This window comes from Lissotriton vulgaris, chromosome 3_2 (assembly GCF_964263255.1).
Source record: "Lissotriton vulgaris chromosome 3_2, aLisVul1.2, whole genome shotgun sequence".
NCBI lineage: Eukaryota > Metazoa > Chordata > Amphibia > Caudata > Salamandridae > Lissotriton > Lissotriton vulgaris.
The window spans coordinates 299,829,564-299,851,271 of record NC_141690.1 but is presented as its reverse complement, the minus strand read 5'-3'; the positions used below and the strand labels follow the sequence as shown (position 1 = coordinate 299,851,271).

The 21,708-nt window shown below is 45.9% G+C and overlaps 1 protein-coding gene across 1 annotated transcript in view; it reads left to right on the top strand.

Annotated features, from left to right (window-relative positions):
* Positions 1 to 21,708, top strand: part of LOC147725757 (uncharacterized) — a 389,171-nt gene that overhangs the window by 233,838 nt on the left and 133,625 nt on the right. The window contains exons 2-3 of the mRNA XM_086964587.1: positions 4,573 to 4,635; positions 17,347 to 17,442. Of these exons, the coding sequence (XP_086820713.1) occupies positions 4,573 to 4,635; positions 17,347 to 17,442 (159 nt within the window). The remainder of the gene's footprint in view (positions 1 to 4,572; positions 4,636 to 17,346; positions 17,443 to 21,708) is intronic.

Here is a 21,708-nt window from a genome sequence, read left to right as displayed (position 1 = left end):
TAAGACTCAAATCAACAAAGTCACCTCAGCCTGTTTCTGGAAACTTCGAATGATAAAAAAAATCATCCCCTACCTACCACTTGAGTCCCGTAAAATGGTAGTTCATGCCCTCATCACTGCTCATCTGGACTATGCCAACAGCTTATACGTAGGCGCCCCTACTTAACTCATTAACCAACTTCAAAAAGTTCAGAATGCTGCGGCTAGGCTAGTTTGCAATATCCCTTACCGTCATTCCATCTCACCCCACCTGATAAAACTGCACTGGCTCCCAATAAAACTTCGCATTCAATTCAAGGCCTTAACACTGGCCTTCAGAGCGCTCAATGACCGAGGCCCAACCTACCTACGTCGCAGAATGAGGTTTTCACAAGCACCAAGAAACCTGACATCCAATCATCTACGCCTCATGGTCTGCCCCCGCTTTCGCCTTACACGTACAGGAGGAAGGGCCCTGGCAGTAGCCACTTCCAAACTGTGGAATCAGCTGCCCACAGAGTTAAGATTCCTGACGTCCGAACCCCAATTCCGGAAAAAACTAAAGACCTGGTTATTCTCCCAGATCTAACGATACTACTTTACTCCTTCTCGACCCTTCTGATATTATGTCTTCAGCGCCGAGACACCTCCGTCGGAGGTAGCTGTGCGCTCTACAAAATTCTAAATAAATAAATTGACTTGACTTAAAGAAAGATCCACTATGAGATCTAGGGAAACCGAGCGCCAAGGAGGTAATTAATTTCGTATTTCTCTTATTGGATTTTCATCAGCCCACTGTCTCATTTCTTCTTTCCCTAATGAACAACGCACCTCTTCTTCAAATTTTTCCTTAGAAATTGCACCCACAAAATATTCCTCTTGGATTATTTTCTGATCTTCTATTTCCATCTTTTGATTCTTGGTGCCTATCCTAGAAAGGGCATCAGCCTTGCCAGTTTTGTTTCAATGTCTGAAGGTGATAACAAAATCATAGTCAGCAAAGTACAAGGACCATCTAAGCTGTCTAGGAGTGAGTGTTCGTGCCGATTTTAGAAACTGCCAATTTCTAAGGTCTGTGAAGACAGTCATAGTATGTTACGTTCCCTTCAAATAGTGTCTCCACTCCTTGAACGTATCCTTAATGGCTAGCAGTTCCTTGTCTGTAATAGTGTAATTAGCTTCAGCTGGACTCAGTTTTCTGGAGCGTGAGGCCACCGGATGAAACTGCCCAGTTTCCATATGTCTTTGGGAAAGGACTCCTCCGATCGCCAGCTCTGAAGCATCAGTCTCAAGATCAAAAGGGTTCTATTGGGCCTGCATGTAAAAGGATCGGAGCTGAGGTGAAACTTTCTTTCAGGGAGCAAAAAGCTTCTTCTGCTTCTCCTGGCCATTCAAAGATCACTCCTTTCCTTAGTAGTCTAGTGAGAGGTAGGATTTTCAGAGAGAATTTGTGGATGAATCTCCTGTAGAAATTTGGGAACCCATTGAAGCTCTGAACTTCTTTCACGGTGGTCGGTGATTTCCATTCGATGACTGCCTGAATCTTGTGTTTATCCATAAAGATTCAAGAAGGTGAGAGAATAAATCCCAGGAATTCGAGAGTTGCCATATTGAAGAGGCAATTTTCCAACTTGGCGTATAAGGCATTTTCAATCAACCGTTGGCGTACAGCTCTCACATGTTTTTGATATTCTTCTTCGGAATCTGAGTAGATCAAAATATACGATCACGCATTTATCAATGACTTCATTCAGTACGTCATTTATAACTTCCTGGAATGCTGCTGGTGAATTACAAAGGCCATAAGGCATGACTTGATGCTCGAACAAGCCGTACTTGGTTCAAAAGGCCGTTTTCCATTCGTCACCCTTACAAATTCTTATCAGGTGGTATGCCCCTCTCAAGTCCAGTGTGATGTAGATATTGGCTTCCTTAACTTGGTCTATGAGAAAGGAGATGAGAGGTAATGGGTATCTATTCTTGATTGTGGCCCTATTAATCACTCTGTAGACAATGCACATTTGTAATTCGCCCCTCCCCCGCCCCCCCCTTCTTGGGCACGAAAAAAAGTAGCGAGGAAACCGGAGTCTGTGATGGTCTGATTAATCCATTTTCCTGGTATCTTTTTAGATATTCTTTCAAGTGTTCGTTCTCCTTCTCCGTCAGTGCATAGATACGACTGCAGGGCATGTTGGCTCCGGGATCTAGTTCAATTTTGCAGTCGTAACACCCGTGCAATGGGAGTTCTTCTGTATCTACTTTGCTAAACACATCTGCAAAATCGTCACATTCCTTTGGGATTTCTTTGGTCTGTATTACACAAACAGAAACTCCATTTTCACAGAGTAGGGTTGCAGCATTTGAATTGTGTTGGCATTCCTCAAGACCAAAACAATGTTCCTTGCAGTAGTCTGGTTTTAATTTAACAGTTCTTGTGTTCCAATTAATTGCCGGATTATGTTTGGTCAACCAAGGAAGCCCCAGGATGAGTAGGAACTGTGGGGCGTCTATCAAATTAAACAGTAACATTTCTGGGTGACCATCTGAATTTCTTAGCTGCAGGGGCTCTGTGTGACTAGTGATAGGTTCAGAAGACAAATAAATTTGTTCCATTGACACCTCGAACTGTCTCACTTTTTTCTTTTTTGATAGCGACTAATCCAATAGACCAAGGAAACTTAAGATCGCAGAAGTTGCCAGTGGCTCCTGAATCAATCATCACTTAGATTCCTTCTAAGGTGGTATTTCGAAATGTCAGGATCAAGGACAGAATTATTTAACCCCTCCTGTGCTCATGACGAGCTCAGCTAGTCATGAGGCACGGTTGCGACGCTCAAACGCGGAGATACTTCCCCTGCTGAGCATTTCACAGAAACAGGTGTGGTCATGACAAGTTCAGCTCGTCATGAGCACAATGCCACCGTGCAGCGTGTCGAGCTCAGCTTGTCACAAGCATCATGGCGCTGCGCGGGCCCCTTCCCCCCACCGCCGCTGGGGAATTAGCCCCGTGGCGAAGGGGTTAATTATTCAAGGAGAAGAGACTTGTAACATATTGGCCAACAAATGATCCTTTGGAGTTGATGCCTCAGTCGCACACGCCAATTCAATTACTCTTGCTGGGTGCGCTGCAAGTTTTCCTTCAACTGCGTTTTGGGCTTCTTGGGACAAGTTTTCACGAAATGTTCACTTCCTCCACAATAAAGGCACAATTTGTTCAGTCTTCTTTTGTCCTTTTCTTCTATTTTTTTCAATGGACCACGGATAGCACCAATTTGCATGGATTCTGGGCCAGTTGAACCTTCTGTAGGTCTACTTGCATCGGATCATACCCTGTCAAAAGGGGGTACACTCGGTCGGAATTCCTTCCCTTTTTCACCTTTTCTTTCACTTTGGCGATAGTCAATCTCCAGAACTAAGTCCACCAAGGCCGAGATCTCAGTTGGACGATAGGGATCTGCACCAAGGCATCCTTCAGTTTGTCTCTTAAGCCTGGATAAGAAACTGCAGCTCTCTTATGTTCAGGCCACTCTGTTTCGACTACTAGTTTATTAAACTGAGTTAAATAAGGAACTAGTTCTCGATTTCCTTGCCTAAGCTCCAATAATTCATTATCTGTAGCCTGTGAAGCTTTTCTCCTGTCGAAGATCCATAGAAACTCTTTCTTGAAAACCTCAAGTTCATATAATATTGGGTTGTCTTTTGTTACCACGGGCATGGACCAAGAGGCAGCGTCACCAATGAGATAAGACAAGAAGAATGCAACACAGGACTCTGCATCAGGAAATATGGTTGGGCGGCACATAAAATGGAGCGAACATTGCATCAGTAAAAACTGAGTCTATTGAGGGTCTCCACAGAAATGCAGAGGAGGTGCTAGCGGGATTACGGGAGAGAGTGTATTACTTAAGTGACCGGAAGGTTCATTGGCCTTCAACGGGACCCTACATCTGATAAAGTTTGTGTTTTAAAACCCTCTTCAGAACACATACCACTCATACGATTAGCTAACTCAGAAGTTTCTCTCCTAGAAGTGATTATTTCTAATCTCAGGGTTTTATTTTCCTCTCTCACAGACTCCAAGTCCTTTTGAATACTTCCCAGGATTTCTCCCAAGTTTTTTAAGTCAAAACCTTCCCCCCGTCTACTTGGGTGCAATTGCGACTTGGGCACTTCACTCTGTCAGAACCAAGCACCTCAATTTCCAAGTTAGAAAGGAGCAGAATTTAGCAATTTCCCCCACTCCCTTCAGAACAATTCCACAAATACTTTCTTTTTAATTACTTGCGAATATGCTCCAATGGGGGAAAGGGGTTGGGGATAGAGAAGAGACTGCCAAGGAATCGTGGTCTTCATCTCAAGGGTTGTAGCTCTGCTTTTCATTTTATCCCTTGATTAACCTGAAAACTGTAATCACATTAATCCTAATTAATTCTGTAATCTTCCTGAAACATTTGTATTTATATTTACGTAATCTCAACATATGCTGCCCACTGTTTTCTTGACCATTGCTCCTCTTCTATTAAGTTTTCTTGCAAAGAATAACTTATCACATGCTATACTTTTATTATACTCTAAATGTACTTTTTCTTCCAGAGGAAGTACTTGCGGTTCCAGGAAACAGACAACTTGAACAGCAGCAAGCAGAAACGTCTGCAAGTATGTATGAGTATTTCTCTTCTTTGAGCAATTAATTACACTTAGACCAATGCACTCTGAGAGAATATCTGTGAATAACTAACTGTTCTTAAATTAGTCGAACCTTATCTCTTAAGCATGAAGCAACTTTGAGAGAAAAGTTTCCTAGCTCTTTTGACCTAATTCCAGTCAACTAACGCGGAGCGCTCATTTAACAAGCTTTTTTCAATTCAACAAGTAACTCTAATTAGCTCAGAAACAATGTTGAAAAGAAGTGGGCAACATTCATCTGACCAATTTGTATAACGTAAGCACAAACGCAGGAAACGATCACTATCAAGGATACTTGGGCATGAGCAGATAGTTATCAGGAATATTATTATTTACCGAAGCAACAATATACAACCAATTACATCACGCCTACCCTAACTAACCAACGAGAATTTCACAGAAGCATCTACTCACGGACAACATTCAGGTGAAGTGCGCCGATTAGAACTCAAATGCTCTTCACATTCCAAATGGCTTCAAAGAAGCACAACTAGTGCGCTAAAGGAAGGACTAAGTTGGCGGACATCTTAGTTTTCCAATGTCGCCAATTTGATCTCTATTTTCCACTAGGACAAAGGTATCTATATTGTTTTGACACCTTTCCTCCCAGTGTGTAAGCCGCAATTAGATTATTGATGGGAACTTTCTTAGAGGCTCTGACAGATCCCCACAGTCATGTCGACCACAGTCCTACATAATCTCAGATCTAGGAGAATGTAGTTGATGCGATAAGGGCTACTTATCCTCATGAAAGAGTTAGCGTCTAGGCTGTCAGATTGCAATCTTCTGTTTGCAGCTCTTAGCCCATGTTCAAGGTTGGGGGAGTTTATCTGGAGCGCCAGCTGCGTCCATTTCTTTATTGATGGGAGATCTAGGGGAGGAACAGCCCACTTCAGGTCATCTTCGCATGTCCCCATAATGTCATCTTTATCAAGGGGTTTAAATGTGGTGTTGAATTCACCTGCTAATATTAACAACCCTGGGCGAAGCACTATGGTACGCTCGCATAGTTTGCGAAGTTTGCGCCACTTCGCACTACGTGAATTGCACGTAGCACAGTGCAAACACACGTAGCGTAGCCCAGCGGTCATTTTTTGCTTGCTCGCGGTCCTCAACGTCAAGTTGGTGGCCGCAAGTAAGCAAAATGACATCCCGGCGAGACTTTTTCCTTGTTCGCGATCAGCAACATCAAGTTGCCGATCGCGAGCATGGAAAATAAACCTCCTGGCGAGATTCTCAATGTGGGGAGGTCAGCTTTCTCATTGTAAGTGGTCACCGCTGGCGATGAGAAACTACCAGTCCGCGTTGAGAAAGTTGCCGCTCAAGTAAAAATCTAGTCGAGCGGCAGAAAACGAAAACTCGCACTGTGCAAGATGCCGTTTTCAATGATTGCACAGTGCGGACAAGCATATGGCACTGTGCAATCATCGTGAACAGCGCACTACGCAGTTCGCGTAGTGCTAGGATTAGCTCGCGAAGTGCACTTCGTGTAGCTACGCGTAGCGCTACTTTGTGAACTACGCCCAGGGTTAATTATTAATCTTGGCGGTGGGGGGGGTTTGTCCAGTAGCTCCTCTAATTGTGTGAGTGCTGTGGAAAGTCTACCCCCTTTGGTCTCCCTCACATATATATTGAATAACTCAATGGGTTTCCCCAGCGTGTCCTCAATGTGGATCCCAGGATGTCAGGGCTACCAGTGACTAGGGGGATGATTTGGCCTCCCAATGCGATCTTAACCCATATTATCAGTCCCCCTGCTGGGCGTCCTATCCCCCTGGTGGTTTCTGGATAGCAGTAGCAGGCATACCATGGTTTATAAAGAGGAGCAAAGCTCCAGGGGTCCTGAAAAATGCATATGTTGAATCCTTCCATAAGGATATTCCGAAGAGGAAGAGGCATTTTGCTGCTGAGCCCTGCGACATTCCAGGATACTATTTTAAGCTGGCAATTGGGTTCTGGGCTTGGATGAGGTACGTCGCCCGAAATGGCTAGGGGGCCACTAGTGTGCACCTGGGTATGTGATTTAAGCTAGTGCCTGCCACCCTATTGTTATTCGCTGCTCCAAAACCTTGTGCGTCTAGCCCCCTGCCTGTCACCCTCTCATAGTTTGGTAACTGGGTGACCCCTGGGCCCGCACTCACAATGGGTTTGACGAAGTGGGTGGGGGTGTCCCTAGCCTGTTGAACCCTGCTAGTCGCCCTCTCATGAATTGGTAGCGGGGTGTCCCCTGAAACCGCACTCACAATGGATTTTATGGAGTGGGTAGGGGTATTCCTAGCCTGTTGATGGACCTTCCCCAAGAGTCAGTCAATGCCCCTCAGGTTTGAGCTGCAAGAGATTCTATCAGTTGTGGAAGGAAAGTTTGTTCTTGGTTGAACTGAGGGGGTGTGGCATTTGAGTTGAATGAGCAATGAGTCTGGGAGAAGATTCAGAACTCTAAGGCTAAAAGGTTTTCTGCTAGTTCTTCCCCTGTGAGGGTTTGTTGGGTGCAATCTGTAATCTGACCAACAACTGGGCATCTTCTTGCCCTTACAATGTCATCACGGATCCCAGAACACCAGCCCCTGACCTGGCAGATCCAGTGGATCGTTTTATTTGTCAGTGAATCTTCTCTCTCAAACCTTTCCCTCCCTCCAAGTTTGGGACCATTTAATATGCACATTTTCCAGGCAGACAGCAGTGTGGGGGGACTAGTAATGGTGTTTGCGTCCTGCCTTGGCTCGTGGGGTCTCCCCCCCGATGTGCGGTGCCACTTGTTTCCCCAAAGTAGTTATGGTGACCCCTCCCTGCCATGAAGTTTGTTGGGGGATTAATTTTGGGGTCCTTATTTCCAGCAAACACACAGGTTTTAGAGTTAGTAGTGGGCTGGGATTGAGAGCGCGTATATGAGTGTGGAAACGGGGGAGCATGGCAGGGATGGCGAGGTGATCTCGGGGCAGGCTCAGCAAAGGGAAGAGATCATGGGCCACTGTCCAATAATTGTTTCACCGTCCCTGTGAGGTCATAACCCCCATTTCAGCCATCAGGTCACTAATGAGCTGGGAGGTGCACTGTTCCAAGCAGGGGAGGTTTGGTGCTGGTTTGTGTAGCGCCCCTTGTGGCTGGCGAATGGTATCATCCTTCGGGTCATCTTTTAGGTCTGATAGGGGAGTAAACCTGTTGCTGCAATGAAGCCCTGGGGCTGGCTGGCTCGGGGAGTGGATGTCAGTGAGGGGAGCATGAACTCTCACAGTGTGTGTGTTGTGACTTCCTTTTCACTGGGGGTGTACTCTTGTTGTTGGGTCTTTTCCCCTCACTTATCGATCGGTGCACAGGCACGCCATTGACCTATGGAACCTACTAGACACCTTCTCTCCAGACGTCGCCTTCCTTGCGGAAACATGGATGAATGCTTCCTCCGCACCAGACATCACCATTGCCATCCCTGAAGACTATAAGATCACCCGCAAAGACCGTACCAGCCACACAGGAGGAGGAATCGCTATCGTCCATAAGAAATCTATCCGCATCTCAACCAGCTCTGACGCCAACCTCGCCAACTCCGAACACCTTCACTTCCAGATCCACATCGACCCCAAAACAACACTCAGAGGCACTCTCCTCTACAGACCACCAGGACCCCGCGCAAAATTCAGTGAAGACATCACGGACTTCATCTCTCCACACGCGCTCCCCTCCAAAGACTATATTCTTCTGGGAGACCTCAACTTTCACCTTGAAAAGATAAACGACCACAACACCGCCACCCTCGTGGACAACCTCGCCAACCTCGGACTTAAACAACTAGTCACTTCCCCCACCCACATCGCAGGTCACACACTCGACCCCATCTTCACTTCCAGCAATCATGTCTCCTTCAGCCACACTACGGATCTCCTATGGACCGACCACAGCTGCGTTCACTTCACCTACAACAAGCCGAAACCCATCAACCACTCCCAACCTACCCTGCAAAGAAACTGGAACAAAATCACCACGGACCAAATCTCCGCATCGCTCCTTCGAAACTCCCCAGCCCTCTCTTCTAACGCCAACGAAGCCGCCGCCAACCTCACCCTATGGTTATCCAACACCACCGACACCTTAGCACCACTGAAAAAACGTCAAAACAAACCTGGCAGCAAGAAAGCCTCATGGTTCAACGATGATCTCAAGAAGTCTAAGAAACTCTGCCGCTCCCTTGAAAAGGCCTGGAAAAAATACCCAACCACCAGCACCAAGGACGCCTTCAAAAGCGCCACCCGCACTCACCACCAACTGATCCGAAAAGCCAAGAAAACAGCATTCAAGGATCGACTTGACAACAACGCCCACAACAGCAAGGAACTTTTCAACATCGTCAAGGAATTTTCCAATCCCTCGGCCAACTCCAACGACATCACCCCCTCTCAAACCCTCTCCGACTCCCTAGCCTCTTTTTTCCACAACAAGATTGCAGACATCCACAACAGCTTTGACAACCAACCCGGAAACCAACCCACCCTACCATCTGCTGACCATCTTCCCCCCGTGAACACCCTTAACGCCTGGAACCCAATCTCCACTGAGGACACCATCCGCCTGATGAATTCCATCCACTCAGGATCCCCCACAGACCCATGCCCTCACCACATCTTCAACAAAGCAGACTCCGTCATAGCACCGCACCTCCGAGACGTCATCAACTGCTCCTTCAACTCCGCTACCTTCCCAGAAGACTGGAAACACGCTGAACTCACCGCCCTTCTGAAAAAACCAACAGCGGACCCCACCGAACTCAAAAATTACCGCCCCATCTCGCTTCTTCCATTCCCGGCCAAAGTCATCGAGAAAGCCGTCAACAACCAGCTCGCCGCCTTCCTCGAAGCCAACAAATCCCTCGACCCCTCACAATCTGGCTTCCGAGCAAAACACAGCACTGAGACCGCCCTCATCGCAGCAACAGACGACATTCGAACTCTACTGGACAATGGAGACAAAGTCGCCCTCATCCTCCTCGACCTCTCTGCAGCATTCGATACAGTCTGCCACAGCACCCTTCTACAACGCCTCAGAAACATCGGAATACAAGGAAAAGCACTTGAATGGATCACCTCCTTCCTCTCCGGAAGAACACAGAGAGTCCGCCTCCCACCATTCAAGTCCGAGGCCACTGAAGTCATCTGTGGCGTACCACAAGGATCCTCACTCAGTCCCACCCTCTTCAACGTATACATGAGCCCCCTCGCGGCCATCGCACGCCAACACAACCTCAACATCATCTCCTACACGGATGACACCCAACTGATCCTATCACTCACCAAAGACCCCAACACCGCCAAAACTAACCTACACGAAGGAATGAAAGAAGTTGCCGAATGGATGAAACAAAGCCGTCTGAAACTGAACTCAGACAAAACAGAAGTCCTCATCTTAGGTACATCCCCCTCTGCTTGGGACGACTCCTGGTGGCCGGAAGCCCTCGGAAAAGCACCCATCCCGACAGACCACGCACGGAACCTTGGCGTCATCCTGGATTTTTCACTCTCAATGAACAGACAAGTCAACGCCGTATCCTCTTCCTGCTTCAACATTGTTCGCATGCTCAGAAAAACATTTCGCTGGATCCCCTCCGAAACAAGGAAAACAGTCACCCACGCTCTGGTCACGAGCCGACTGGACTACGGAAACACCCTCTACGCAGGTACCACCGCTAAACTCCAGAAGAAACTCCAACGAATCCAAAACGCCTCAGCCAGGCTCATACTAGACATCCCACGCAACGAACACATCTCTGGTCACCTTAAAGACCTCCACTGGCTACCCGTCAATAAGAGGATCACTTTCCGACTGCTTACCCACGCACACAAATCACTCTACGACATCGGACCAGATTGCCTCAACTCTCGACTGTCCTTCTACACCCCCTCCCGCCAACTACGTTCTTCCAGCCAAGCCCTCGCCACTGTACCTCGCATCAACAAGACCACCATGGGAGGCAGATCCTTTTCATACCTGGCTGCTAAAACATGGAACTCACTCCCCGCTTACCTTCGCCTCACCCAGAACCACCTAGCGTTCAGAAAGCAGCTTAAAACGTGGATATTTGACAAATAATCCTCCTCCCCTTCCTAAGCGCCTTGAAACCCTCTGGGTATGTAGTGCGCTATACAAATTTTATGACTTGACTTGACTTGACTAGTTCGGTCCAACAGTGAGCTGTGGGAGGGTGTGGGTACACTGCTTTGGCTAGGTGGCTACCGGTACCACCAATGCTTGCAAATGGGGCAGTCATAGAAGGCAGTAAGCCTAAGGAATCACAGGATGTCTGGCAGTCCTTACACAGCAAGTTGCATAAAGGCACAGGCAGAGTAAAGGCGTGGCTTCAGAATGACTGGTCTAAACGAAAGCCCAGATAGGACAAAGGAAGAGTGACAGCATCTCGAGCAGCAGCGCTCAGCCAGGGGGCCTCCAATGGACAAGAAGCGAGAGGCAATAACTCTGCAGGTCACGAGATGCACCCTGGGACTTGTGGTCCCACCATAACTCTGCAGGTCATGAGATGCACCCTGGGACTTGTGATCCCAAGATAACTCCGAAGGTCACAAGATGCACCCTGGAACTCGTGGTCCCACCATAACTTTGCAAGTCACGAGATGCACCCTGGGACTCATAGTCCCACCATTACTCTGCAAGTCACGAGATGCACCCTGGGACTCGTGGTCCCACCATAACTCTTCAAGTCACGAGATGCACCCTGGGACTTGTGGTCCCACCATAACTCTGCAAGTCACGAGATGCACCCTGGGACTCGTGGTCCCACCATAACTCTGCAAGTCACGAGATGCACCCTGGGACTTGTGGTCCCACCATAACTCTGCAAGTCACGAGATGCACCCTGGGACTCGTGGTCCCACCATAACTCTGCAAGTCACAAGATGCACCCTGGGACTCGTGGTCCCTCCATGACTCTGCAAGTCACGAGCTGCACCCTGGGACTCGTGGTCCCACCAGGGTATGAGCAGCCTTGTCCGCAGTCTAGCAGAGCGACAGTTTTACCCTGGGCAAGGGTCCCACTAGGGTGAGGGGAGATGGGGAAAATTAGATTAGAGGCCCCCCAGCAAAGCAAGGCCCCTACAAATTCAGCGGCGAGGCACGTTCTTTTCAGAGGTTGGGTGACAGCAGTTCTCAAGGACACAATTTCAGGGGGTGGACCCAGCCCAGCCTCTTCCGGGCTATGACGGGCGCCTCTGCCCGGGCGCGTCCCGCACCTCGGGGCCTATAGAGTGCTTATATGCGCCTCCAAGCGCGGGAGAGATGATGCGGGTGGTGCAGTGGAGCGTGGGGGCTGTGGTCCGTGCCCCAGCTCGGTAATCACACATCTCTTACAGCCACTTACTCCCAACCAGAGTCTCCAGAAATATTGAAAAAGTTGCTCAATTCCCTCTTAACAATCTTTATACTTCTTATGTAGAGAAATGTTTAATCCCTATTCATTAGGGGCACTGTGAACGCAGGAAAACAGCTGGGCAACTACTAGCTTATTAATGACGCCAACAAGAATCAGCTCGAGCGACAGCTGTTAAATGCAGTGGCTTTAAACCCCCACACTTCCATCTCTGTTGTGGCTCTAGACAAGGGTGTCCATTATCTCAGTTATTATTTCTTTCGACTTTAGAACTGCTACCTGTTGCCATGCCGGAAAACATGGATATTAAAGGCATCGACACCGCTGCTGGAGAACTAAAGCCTCTTACTGTGCGGATTATACACTTTTGACTCTTTCACAGCAAAAATCATCTGCAACCTCTTTGATTTCACAATTAACCATTTTTTCAAATCTTTTCCGGTTACAAAATAAATTGGTCTAAATGTGAAGCATCACCAATGACCCCCACTACTACTAAAGCCTCTATTGGAGATTTTACCTTTAAATGGTTACATTTCAAATAAAATATTTAGGGAAACTCCCAAACCCTTGCATAAAGAATATGCTGATGGATAAACTCAATCCCATCATTGGCCAGGTTGAAAGATATTTTCACCATTGGACACTCCTCAATTTACTACTTTGGGGTAGAGTAGAAATGATAAAAATGAACATAATCCCCACATTTAATCATATGTTTGGTATGATACCACTATCCACTCCATGATTCTTTTTCAAAACAATCTCTTCTATTATTTCTGGATTCATTTGAGGGGGTGATGGGCCCCCCTTGAGTGGGCCAGAGTTACACTCCCCCTCACTAAAAGGTTGTTTACGTCTTGCTCACTTACAATATTACTCGATTGCACAACGATGAGCTCTTTCTACTTATATGTTCTCAGCAAATAGGAACACTCCACTTTGGGTTAACTTCGAACAGTCTTTACTGAAATTTTATACTCTGTTTGCAATTTATTACTCTTAGGGGCATATGTATCAAACCATTTTTGTCGCAAACGCTGCGAATCGCTAAAAAGGAGCGTTTGTGACAATAAAATAGGAAAATGGAATGTATCAACTAAAAAGCCTCACAATATTAAGGAATCGCAAATTTTGAGATTCCTTAATATTGCGTAAGCAATTAAGGAATCGCACATTGTGATTCCTTAAATGCTATGTATGAAGCATTTAAGTTTTGCGAATTTAGGCTAAGAAATCGCAAATTACCACCAACTTGCAGTTGGTGGTAATTTGCAAATTCTTTTACAATTGTACTTTTTGCCATTTGTAAAGGTGCCATCTGACGCTCATATATGCCCTTAGGGCATGTATGTGCGCCATATGCGCACACATGTAAATTTCAGGGGTGCAGCAGGGTTAAGACACCCCTGCACCCTTGAAATTATTCTCAATTTGCGATTAGCAAATTGAGAATCACTAATTGAGAATAACTCCCCACTCATTCCCATGGGCCTCCTGGCCCATAGGAATGAATGGGAAATTATTCCTTAATTGCGATTAGCAATTTGCTAATCGCAATTAAGGAATTTTAAGAAATCGCTAAAAAATTGCGAATTTCTACATACATACCATTTTGCAATTCTCAAATAGCGATTCTCACAAAATCGCTATTTGAGAATCGCAAAAGGGTATCTTGATACATTTGGCCCTAAATGCCAACAATTTACGAATTTAAATTAACAAGAAATTAACCATGCAAAAAGGAGCATTTTCCTACACTCTACAGTCCTGGAATGCACTGAAAGCCACTGGCCAGTGTTGTCTAACTGCCTGTCAGTGTCCCATCTTGGCATACACTGAAAGCCACCGGCCAGTGTTGTCTAACTGCCTGTCAGTGTCCCATCTTGGCATACACTGAAAGCCACCGGCCAGTGTTGTCTAACTGCTGGACTGTGTCTCATCTGACATACACTGAGAGCCAATGACCTAATTAAAGGTCTCACTGGTAGTCGTGGTGCACACTGGGAGTCACTGGCCATGAATGGTGAACACTGATATATACTCAACAGATGTGGAATGCACTGAAAGCCACCGGCCAGTGTTGTTTCTAACTGCCTGTCAGTCTCCCATCTTGACATACACTGAGAGCCAATGACCTAATTAAGACCTTCACTGAGACTGACAGGCTGGTCCTGGTGCACACTGGGAGTAGGTGTGAGCGGGAAATCCGTTACGCTCGCGGATTTTGCGGATTTTTGGGAAATCCGCAATCTGCGAATTTTGCGGATTTCCCGCAAAATCCGCAAAAAAAAATCCACGAGCGTAACGGGTTCAAAAGTTGATCCCCCACTCATGCAACTATTTTACAATGGCGCCAGCAAGCTGCCAGCGCCGTTGTAAAATAGTTACAAAGTTAGCTTGCACAGGAACCACTAGATAAAACGAAGCAGGTGCTGCTTTATTTTATCTAAGTGCTTCCTGTGCAAGCTAACTTTGTAACTATTTTACAACGACGCTGGCAGCTTGCTGGCGCCATTGTAAAATAGTTGCATGGCTGGGCACAGGTCTGCAGCTCACTCAAGGGACCCCTGCACCCTTCGGGGCGATTGCATAGTAACACACACATGGTCGCTCGAACTAGTTGATGCTCAAATTCAGTGACTCATTCATTAGCCCAAAAACAATCGTGAGCGTCGTCGAGGCTGGACAGGTGTGCCTTCTTCCCAAATCTACCGTGGAAAATCAGCTGTGATGCTGGATAGGCTTTGCATCCTTGACTTTCACGAGCGCAATACCCGTGCTGTTCCTGTGACCAGGAGCTTCTTTCTCTTCATCTGCTGAACTGATCTTTCACTGACCTTTTATTCACACAAGAGGCACATACCCTACTGGGCACATTGTGTTCGCACGGGTTTCTGCAAGTTCGCATGCGTTTTGTACAATTTCACAATTTGCGAAATTGTACGAAACCCTCGCGAACTTGCAGAAACCCGTGCGAACATAAAAAAAAAATCCGCGCGGATTTGCGGATTTTGCGGATTTTCGCAATCCGCAAATTCGCAAATCCGCAAATTCGCGGATTGCCAATCTGCAAAATCCGCTCATGCCTAACTGGGAGTCCTTGGCCATGAATGATGCTCACTGATGTTTACTTTGAGTAAGAACAGGGTTAACCCAAGAAAGTCGCTGGGACCTGGGTAGCTAACGTTTAGGAGTAAGGGGTCCCAGTGAAGGAAGAGCATATGGTTACATAAATTGTTAAAATAGATACTAATCAACAAAGAAAATACCTCTATAATGTTTTAATCACATTATAGGAAAGGAGCAATATTACATATTTACAAAGATTACACATTCATAGTGATATTGGTGCCCCTGGGGGGGAAGAGGGGAAAATGTGCAGTAGTGAAGGTATGGTGGGGGGAGGGTTAAGTGACAGTAAAAAACGCGATATTGATCAGATATTAGTGATAAGATTCAAACTGTTCAATATTAGACAAATAAACATTTAGTCAATGTCATGGTTTACAATAACATGCCCCAATGTCCATTCTATGTAGAAGTAGTGGGTTGAGCGGGGCTGTTACAGGGTAGGAGAATATGTCGACGTTTCGACCCTAGAAAAGCAGGATTGGTCGATTTCCTTGCACATGGGTCTTCTTCAGGACAGGCGGTAGGTTAGGGGCAGCCAACCTGTGTACATCCAGTAGAGGATGGAATTATTCCAGAAAAAAGGTCCATGATGTGAATTCAAAACTATTGAGGAGAAGTTGGGATTCCCTGTTGGGTCCACGTGTTGAACGGAATACTGCTCGAACATTCGATTGGCTCTGAAGTCCGCTCTTGTATATTGTTTGGAGAGGGATCGCCGGAAAAATCAGGCGCGATTCCGGTCGGCTCGAAAGCTCGGCGTTTCATGTCGCGTTTCATGAAACGCCGAGCTTTCGAGCCGACCGGAATCGCGCCTGATTTTTCCGGCGATCCCTCTCCAAACAATATACAAGAGCGGACTTCAGAGCCAATCGAATGTTCGAGCAGTATTCCGTTCAACACGTGGACCCAACAGGGAATCCCAACTTCTCCTCAATAGTTTTGAATTCACATCATGGACCTTTTTTCTGGAATAATTCCATCCTCTACTGGATGTACACAGGTTGGCTGCCCCTAACCTACCGCCTGTCCTGAAGAAGACCCATGTGCAAGGAAATCGACCAATCCTGCTTTTCTAGGGTCGAAACGTCGACATATTCTCCTACCCTGTAACAGCCCCGCTCAACCCACTACTTCTACATAGAATGGACATTGGGGCATGTTATTGTAAACCATGACATTGACTAAATGTTTATTTGTCTAATATTGAACAGTTTGAATCTTATCACTAATATCTGATCAATATCGCGTTTTTTACTGTCACTTAACCCTCCCCCCACCATACCTTCACTACTGCACATTTTCCCCTCTTCCCCCCCAGGGGCACCAATATCACTATGAATGTGTAATCTTTGTAAATATGTAATATTGCTCCTTTCCTATAATGTGATTAAAACATTATAGAGGTATTTTCTTTGTTGATTAGTATCTATTTTAACAATTTATGTAACCATATGCTCTTCCTTCACTGGGACCCCTTACTCCTAAACACTGATGTTTACTGGCTAGTCATGGATACACTGGAACTGACCTGCTAGCGCTGTCACACGCCGTTAGTCAGTGCCCCATCTTGGCATACGCTGAGTCAAAGACCATAGTACTTGTTGAGACTCTGAAGCTGTATATGCCGGGTATACGCAGAGAATCAGTGCCTGGGTTTGGCACAGAGAGTCACCTGCCAGACTGCAAACACTCTGAGAGGTAATGGTCAGTTTTGAGATGCATTGCAAGTTGATAACTAGACCTGTCACACATAAGGAATTGGTGTCTAGGTCAGCACACACTCATAGCCAGTAATAACCTTTGGGATACACCGGAAATCGGTGGCGGTCTTGGTAGAATCTGAAAGTCATTGACCAATGTTGGCACAGATGGGGGGCACTGGATACCCTAGCACAAACTAAGATTCTATAAACAGTCGTGTCAAATGCTCAATCAGTGCCTTGTCCTGGTACACACTCACAGCCAATGACTGAGCCTGGCACACACACAGAGGCACTTACTGGACCAATGAGACATTCAGAGTCACTGGCTAGTCCTAACACACACTCAACCACACTAACTCGAGCTGGCACACACATCTTCACTGGCCCTTCATTATAAATTCCCCTATGAGGTTGAACATCAGGTATTGAAGAGCAATAACCCTAGTAAAAAATAATCATGTATTATTTTATTTGCAGTTCGCTCAGAGCTCCGTCGAGTGAGGAGACAAGCTATAATCCTGGGAGTGATGACAGCCGTTAGCACCTTCATAACCATCGTTCTTTACCGTTTGGGTAAGCAACAGTGAGCAGATCTTCACACACCTGACCAGCAGGCACAAGGACTGGATGAAGGGACTTGGAAAATGATATACTATTCCTATTCGCACACCAGGGATGTGCAATTAGCACATCGACTGGTTTGCAAATGGTAATGCAATATGTGATGCAACATATGTACAAAATAGCTGCATTGCCATACGTACAATCACAGGTGGTAACAAAATGGCCTGTCTGATGAATATTAATTAGGAAGGTCACAATTTGCCACCCCTATCATTAGCTGCGAATACAGGGACAAAGGCCTCCTAGGAGCAGCAGACCTTCTTTCTTGTATTTGCATTTATTCTATTATTAGCTTAGAATACAGGGGCGAAGGCCTGGAAGGAGCGGCAGACCTCCATTCTTGTATTTACATTTATTCTATCATTAGCTGTGAATACAGGGGCGAAGGCCTGCTAGGAGCAGCAGACCTCCATTCTTGTATTTACATTTATTCTATCATTGGCTGTGAATACAGGGGCGAAGGCCTGCTTGAAGCGGCAGACCTCCATTCTTATATTTACATTTATTCTATCATTAGCTGTGAATACAGGGGTGAAGGCCTGCTAGGAGCAGCAGACCTCCATTCTTGTATTTACATTTATTCTATCATTAGCTGTGAATACAGGGGCGAAGGCCTGCTAGGAGCAGCAGACCTCCATTCTTGTATTTACATTTATTCTATCATTAGCTGTGAATACAGGGGTGAAGCCCTACTAGGAGCAGCAGACCTCCATTCTTGTATTTACATTTATTCTATCATTAGCTGTGAATACAGGGGTGAAGGCCTGCTAGGAGCAGCAGACCTCCATTCTTGTATTTACATTTATTCTATCATTAGCTGTGAATACAGGGGCGAAGGCCTGCTAGGAGCAGCAGACCTCCATTCTTGTATTTACATTTATTCTATCATTGGCTGTGAATACAGGGGCGAAGGCCTGCTTGAAGCGGCAGACCTCCATTCTTATATTTACATTTATTCTATCATTAGCTGTGAATACAGCGGCGAAGACCTGCTAGGAGCAGCAGACCTCAGTTCTTGTATTTACATTTATTCTATCATTAGCTGTGAATACAGGGGCGTAGGCCTGCTAGGAGCGGCAGACCTCCATTCTTGTATTTACATTTATTCTATCATTAGCTGTGAATACAGCGGCGAAGACCTGCTAGGAGCAGCAGACCTCAGTTCTTGTATTTACATTTATTCTATCATTAGCTGTGAAGACAGGGGTGAAGGCCTGCTAGGAGCAGCAGACGTCCATTCTTGTATTTGCAATTATTCTATCATTAGCTGTGAATACAGGGGCGAAGGCCTGCTAGGAGCAGCAGACCTCCATTCTTGTATTTACATTTATTCTATCATTAGCTTAGAATACAGGGGCGAAGGCCTGCTAGGAGCGTCAGACCTCCATTCTTGTATTTTCATTGTGAAACTTTTTACAGTAAAGGGACCGACGCTGCTTTAAAAAAAATTACATTTGGGAAGACGTTGGTGAGAACAACCAGTGGTCCCCGTGACCATTGCCTGTTACCTCTGTGATCGACTGACCTGACTTTCAAGGGGCAGGTGCTCCCCTCCGAACCCTTTCTCCTTTGCAAACTAGTTACCACCTCCTTTAAGGTTTTGTTAACTGGTCAATGGTTTGTGACGGCAGTTATGGTGAGAAACTATTGTGCGTACAATACCAAATTGCAGTTAGAAAGGAATAACCATTTTACAAACCTTCATAAGGGTGATTTGAAATATGTCTCAAAACCTATTCTTTCCCAACTAATTTAGTGCATAGTAAATGGACATTTTGGGAGGCAAGCCCTGTGATTTTGTCAATTGTAGGGTTTGTGATTGTAAAATGGCTTTGTATATCTAACCCTAAATTGGGCTTCTGAACCATAGACTTCAATAGCGCTCATCTGCTTTTATTATTTAGGTCTATTGCTAATTTTCTGTTTAAAGTATTTTTAATTGGCCCTTATTGCTCTAAGGATTGGCTACATAATATGACTATTCAGATCCGTATGTCTATTAATATAAATGAAATGTGTGACCTTGTCTAGGTTTTGTATCTATGAAAGTGGTATGTATAGAGCGCTAACACAGCTGAAAGGTAACAGAGCATTTTTAGAGGTTCAAAGGCGACGATACAGTCATTGTGTGATTGAGGAGTCGGCTGTTTATTAATAACCAATGCACACTGTACTGCTTTGCGATCTAAAGTTCTTCAAGGAGGTGGATATTTAGCGCTTTCTTAAATTGAAGCGGGATTGAGCAGTTCTGGTTGTTATGGGATTGTTGTTCCGTATCCTAGATGCATTGATGGAGAAGGCCTGTTGCCTTGGTGTTGATTGTTACACCTCTTTGTCCCCTGTCTGATAGTCTCCTTGCTGTAGGTCCACAGGAGATGGTGGTTCCTAGCTAGACCTGCAGGGGCGCCGGTCGTGAAGGCTTTGTAGATGATAGAGCTGGATGCATTGATGGAGAGAGCCTGATGCCTTGTGTTGATTGTCCCACCTCTTTGTCTTCAGTCTGATAGTGTCCTTGCTGTAGGTCCACAGGAGATGGTGTTCCTAGCTAGACCTGCAGGGGCGCCGGTCGTTAAGGCTTTGTAGATGATACAGCTGGTTTTGACGATGCTACAGTCTGTGAAGTGCAATAAGTGGAGATCCATCAGGGTGAGGGTCATTGGTCATACTTCTTCAGGTCCATCATTAGCCGTCCTGCTGCGTTGCTGTATGAAGAATGCTCTGAAGGAGGAGCTTGTGGAGCAGAGCATTGCTACCAAGCGGATGAATGACGGGTCTAAAGTTGCTTCCTGGGCGGCCTCACTTAGTAGAAAAAGCTGGTCACAGGCCATTTTAGTTTTCTTGGCAATGTGCTCCTTGAAGATAATATCTGTGTCTAGGGTGAACTGGCTTTGGCTGAAAATTTGTGTTTAAATCCATCCAGGTTCTTTGTCTTTGAGCGGGTATGGCTAGTTGATGCTTGTTTTCTTGGGGAAGAGCAGGATTTTTACTTTGGTCAGATTAAACTTCAGGTAGGTGCTGTACATCCCGGTCTGAATAAGGTACAAGAAGCACGTTTAGAACTGGATGTCTGTCCCAGGTGTGACTTTAAAATACAGCTGTGAGTCATGAGTGTAGTGGTGATCTTTCATGTTATCTGTGAGTAGAGCCACAGGGGGCTCAATGTTTGGACTGAAGAGGATGCAGGGCAATATGAAACTCTGAGGCTCTCCACAGGTGAGCCACATCTTTGGGGACCAGCAGGTGCCCATGTGAATGAACTCATGTCAGTTGGAAAGGCAGGTGAAGAACCAGTGAAGGTTGTCTCTTGGAATCCCATTTGAGACTAAACAGTGTCAATGAGGATGGGGTGGATAATATTGTTGAAGGGAGCTGGGAGGTTAAGTAATATCAGGAGGCAGGGGTCATCTACTTGGGAATCAGAAGGATGCGGTCTGTGATATGTAGGTTAGTTGGGTCATCTGTTTTGGTAATCAGAAGGATGCGGTCTGTGATATGTAGGTTAGTTGGCTCATCTGTTTTGGTAATCAGAAGGATGCGGTCTGTGATATGTAGGTTAGTTGGGTCATCTGTTTGGGAATCAGAAGGATGCGGTCTGTGATATGTAGGTTTGTTGGGTCATCTGTTTTGGTAATTAGAAGGATGTGGTCTGTGATATGGAGGCTAGTTGGGTCATCTGTTTGGGAATCAGAAGGATGCGGTCTGTGATATGTAGGTTAGTTGGGTCATCTGTTTGGGAATCAGAAGAATGCGGTCTGTGATATGTAGGTTCGTTGGGTCATCTGTTTTGGTAATCAGAAGGATGCGGTCTGTGATATGTAGGTTAGTTGGGTCATCTGTTTGGGAATCAGAAGGATGCGGTCTGTGATATGTAGGTTAGTTGGGTCATCTGTTTTGGTAATCAGAAGGATGCGGTCTGTGATATGTAGGTTAGTTGGGTCATCTGTTTTGGTAATCAGAAGGATGCGGTCTGTGATATGTAGGTTAGTTGGGTCATCTGTTTGGGAATCAGAAGGATGCGGTCTGTGATATGTAGGTTAGTTGGGTCATCTGTTTTGGTAATTAGAAGGATGTGGTCTGTGATATGGAGGCTAGTTGGGTCATCTGTTTGGGAATCAGAAGGATGCGGTCTGTGATATGTAGGTTAGTTGGGTCATCTGTTTGGGAATCAGAAGGATGCGGTCGATGATATGTAGGTTAGTTGGGTCATCTGTTTGG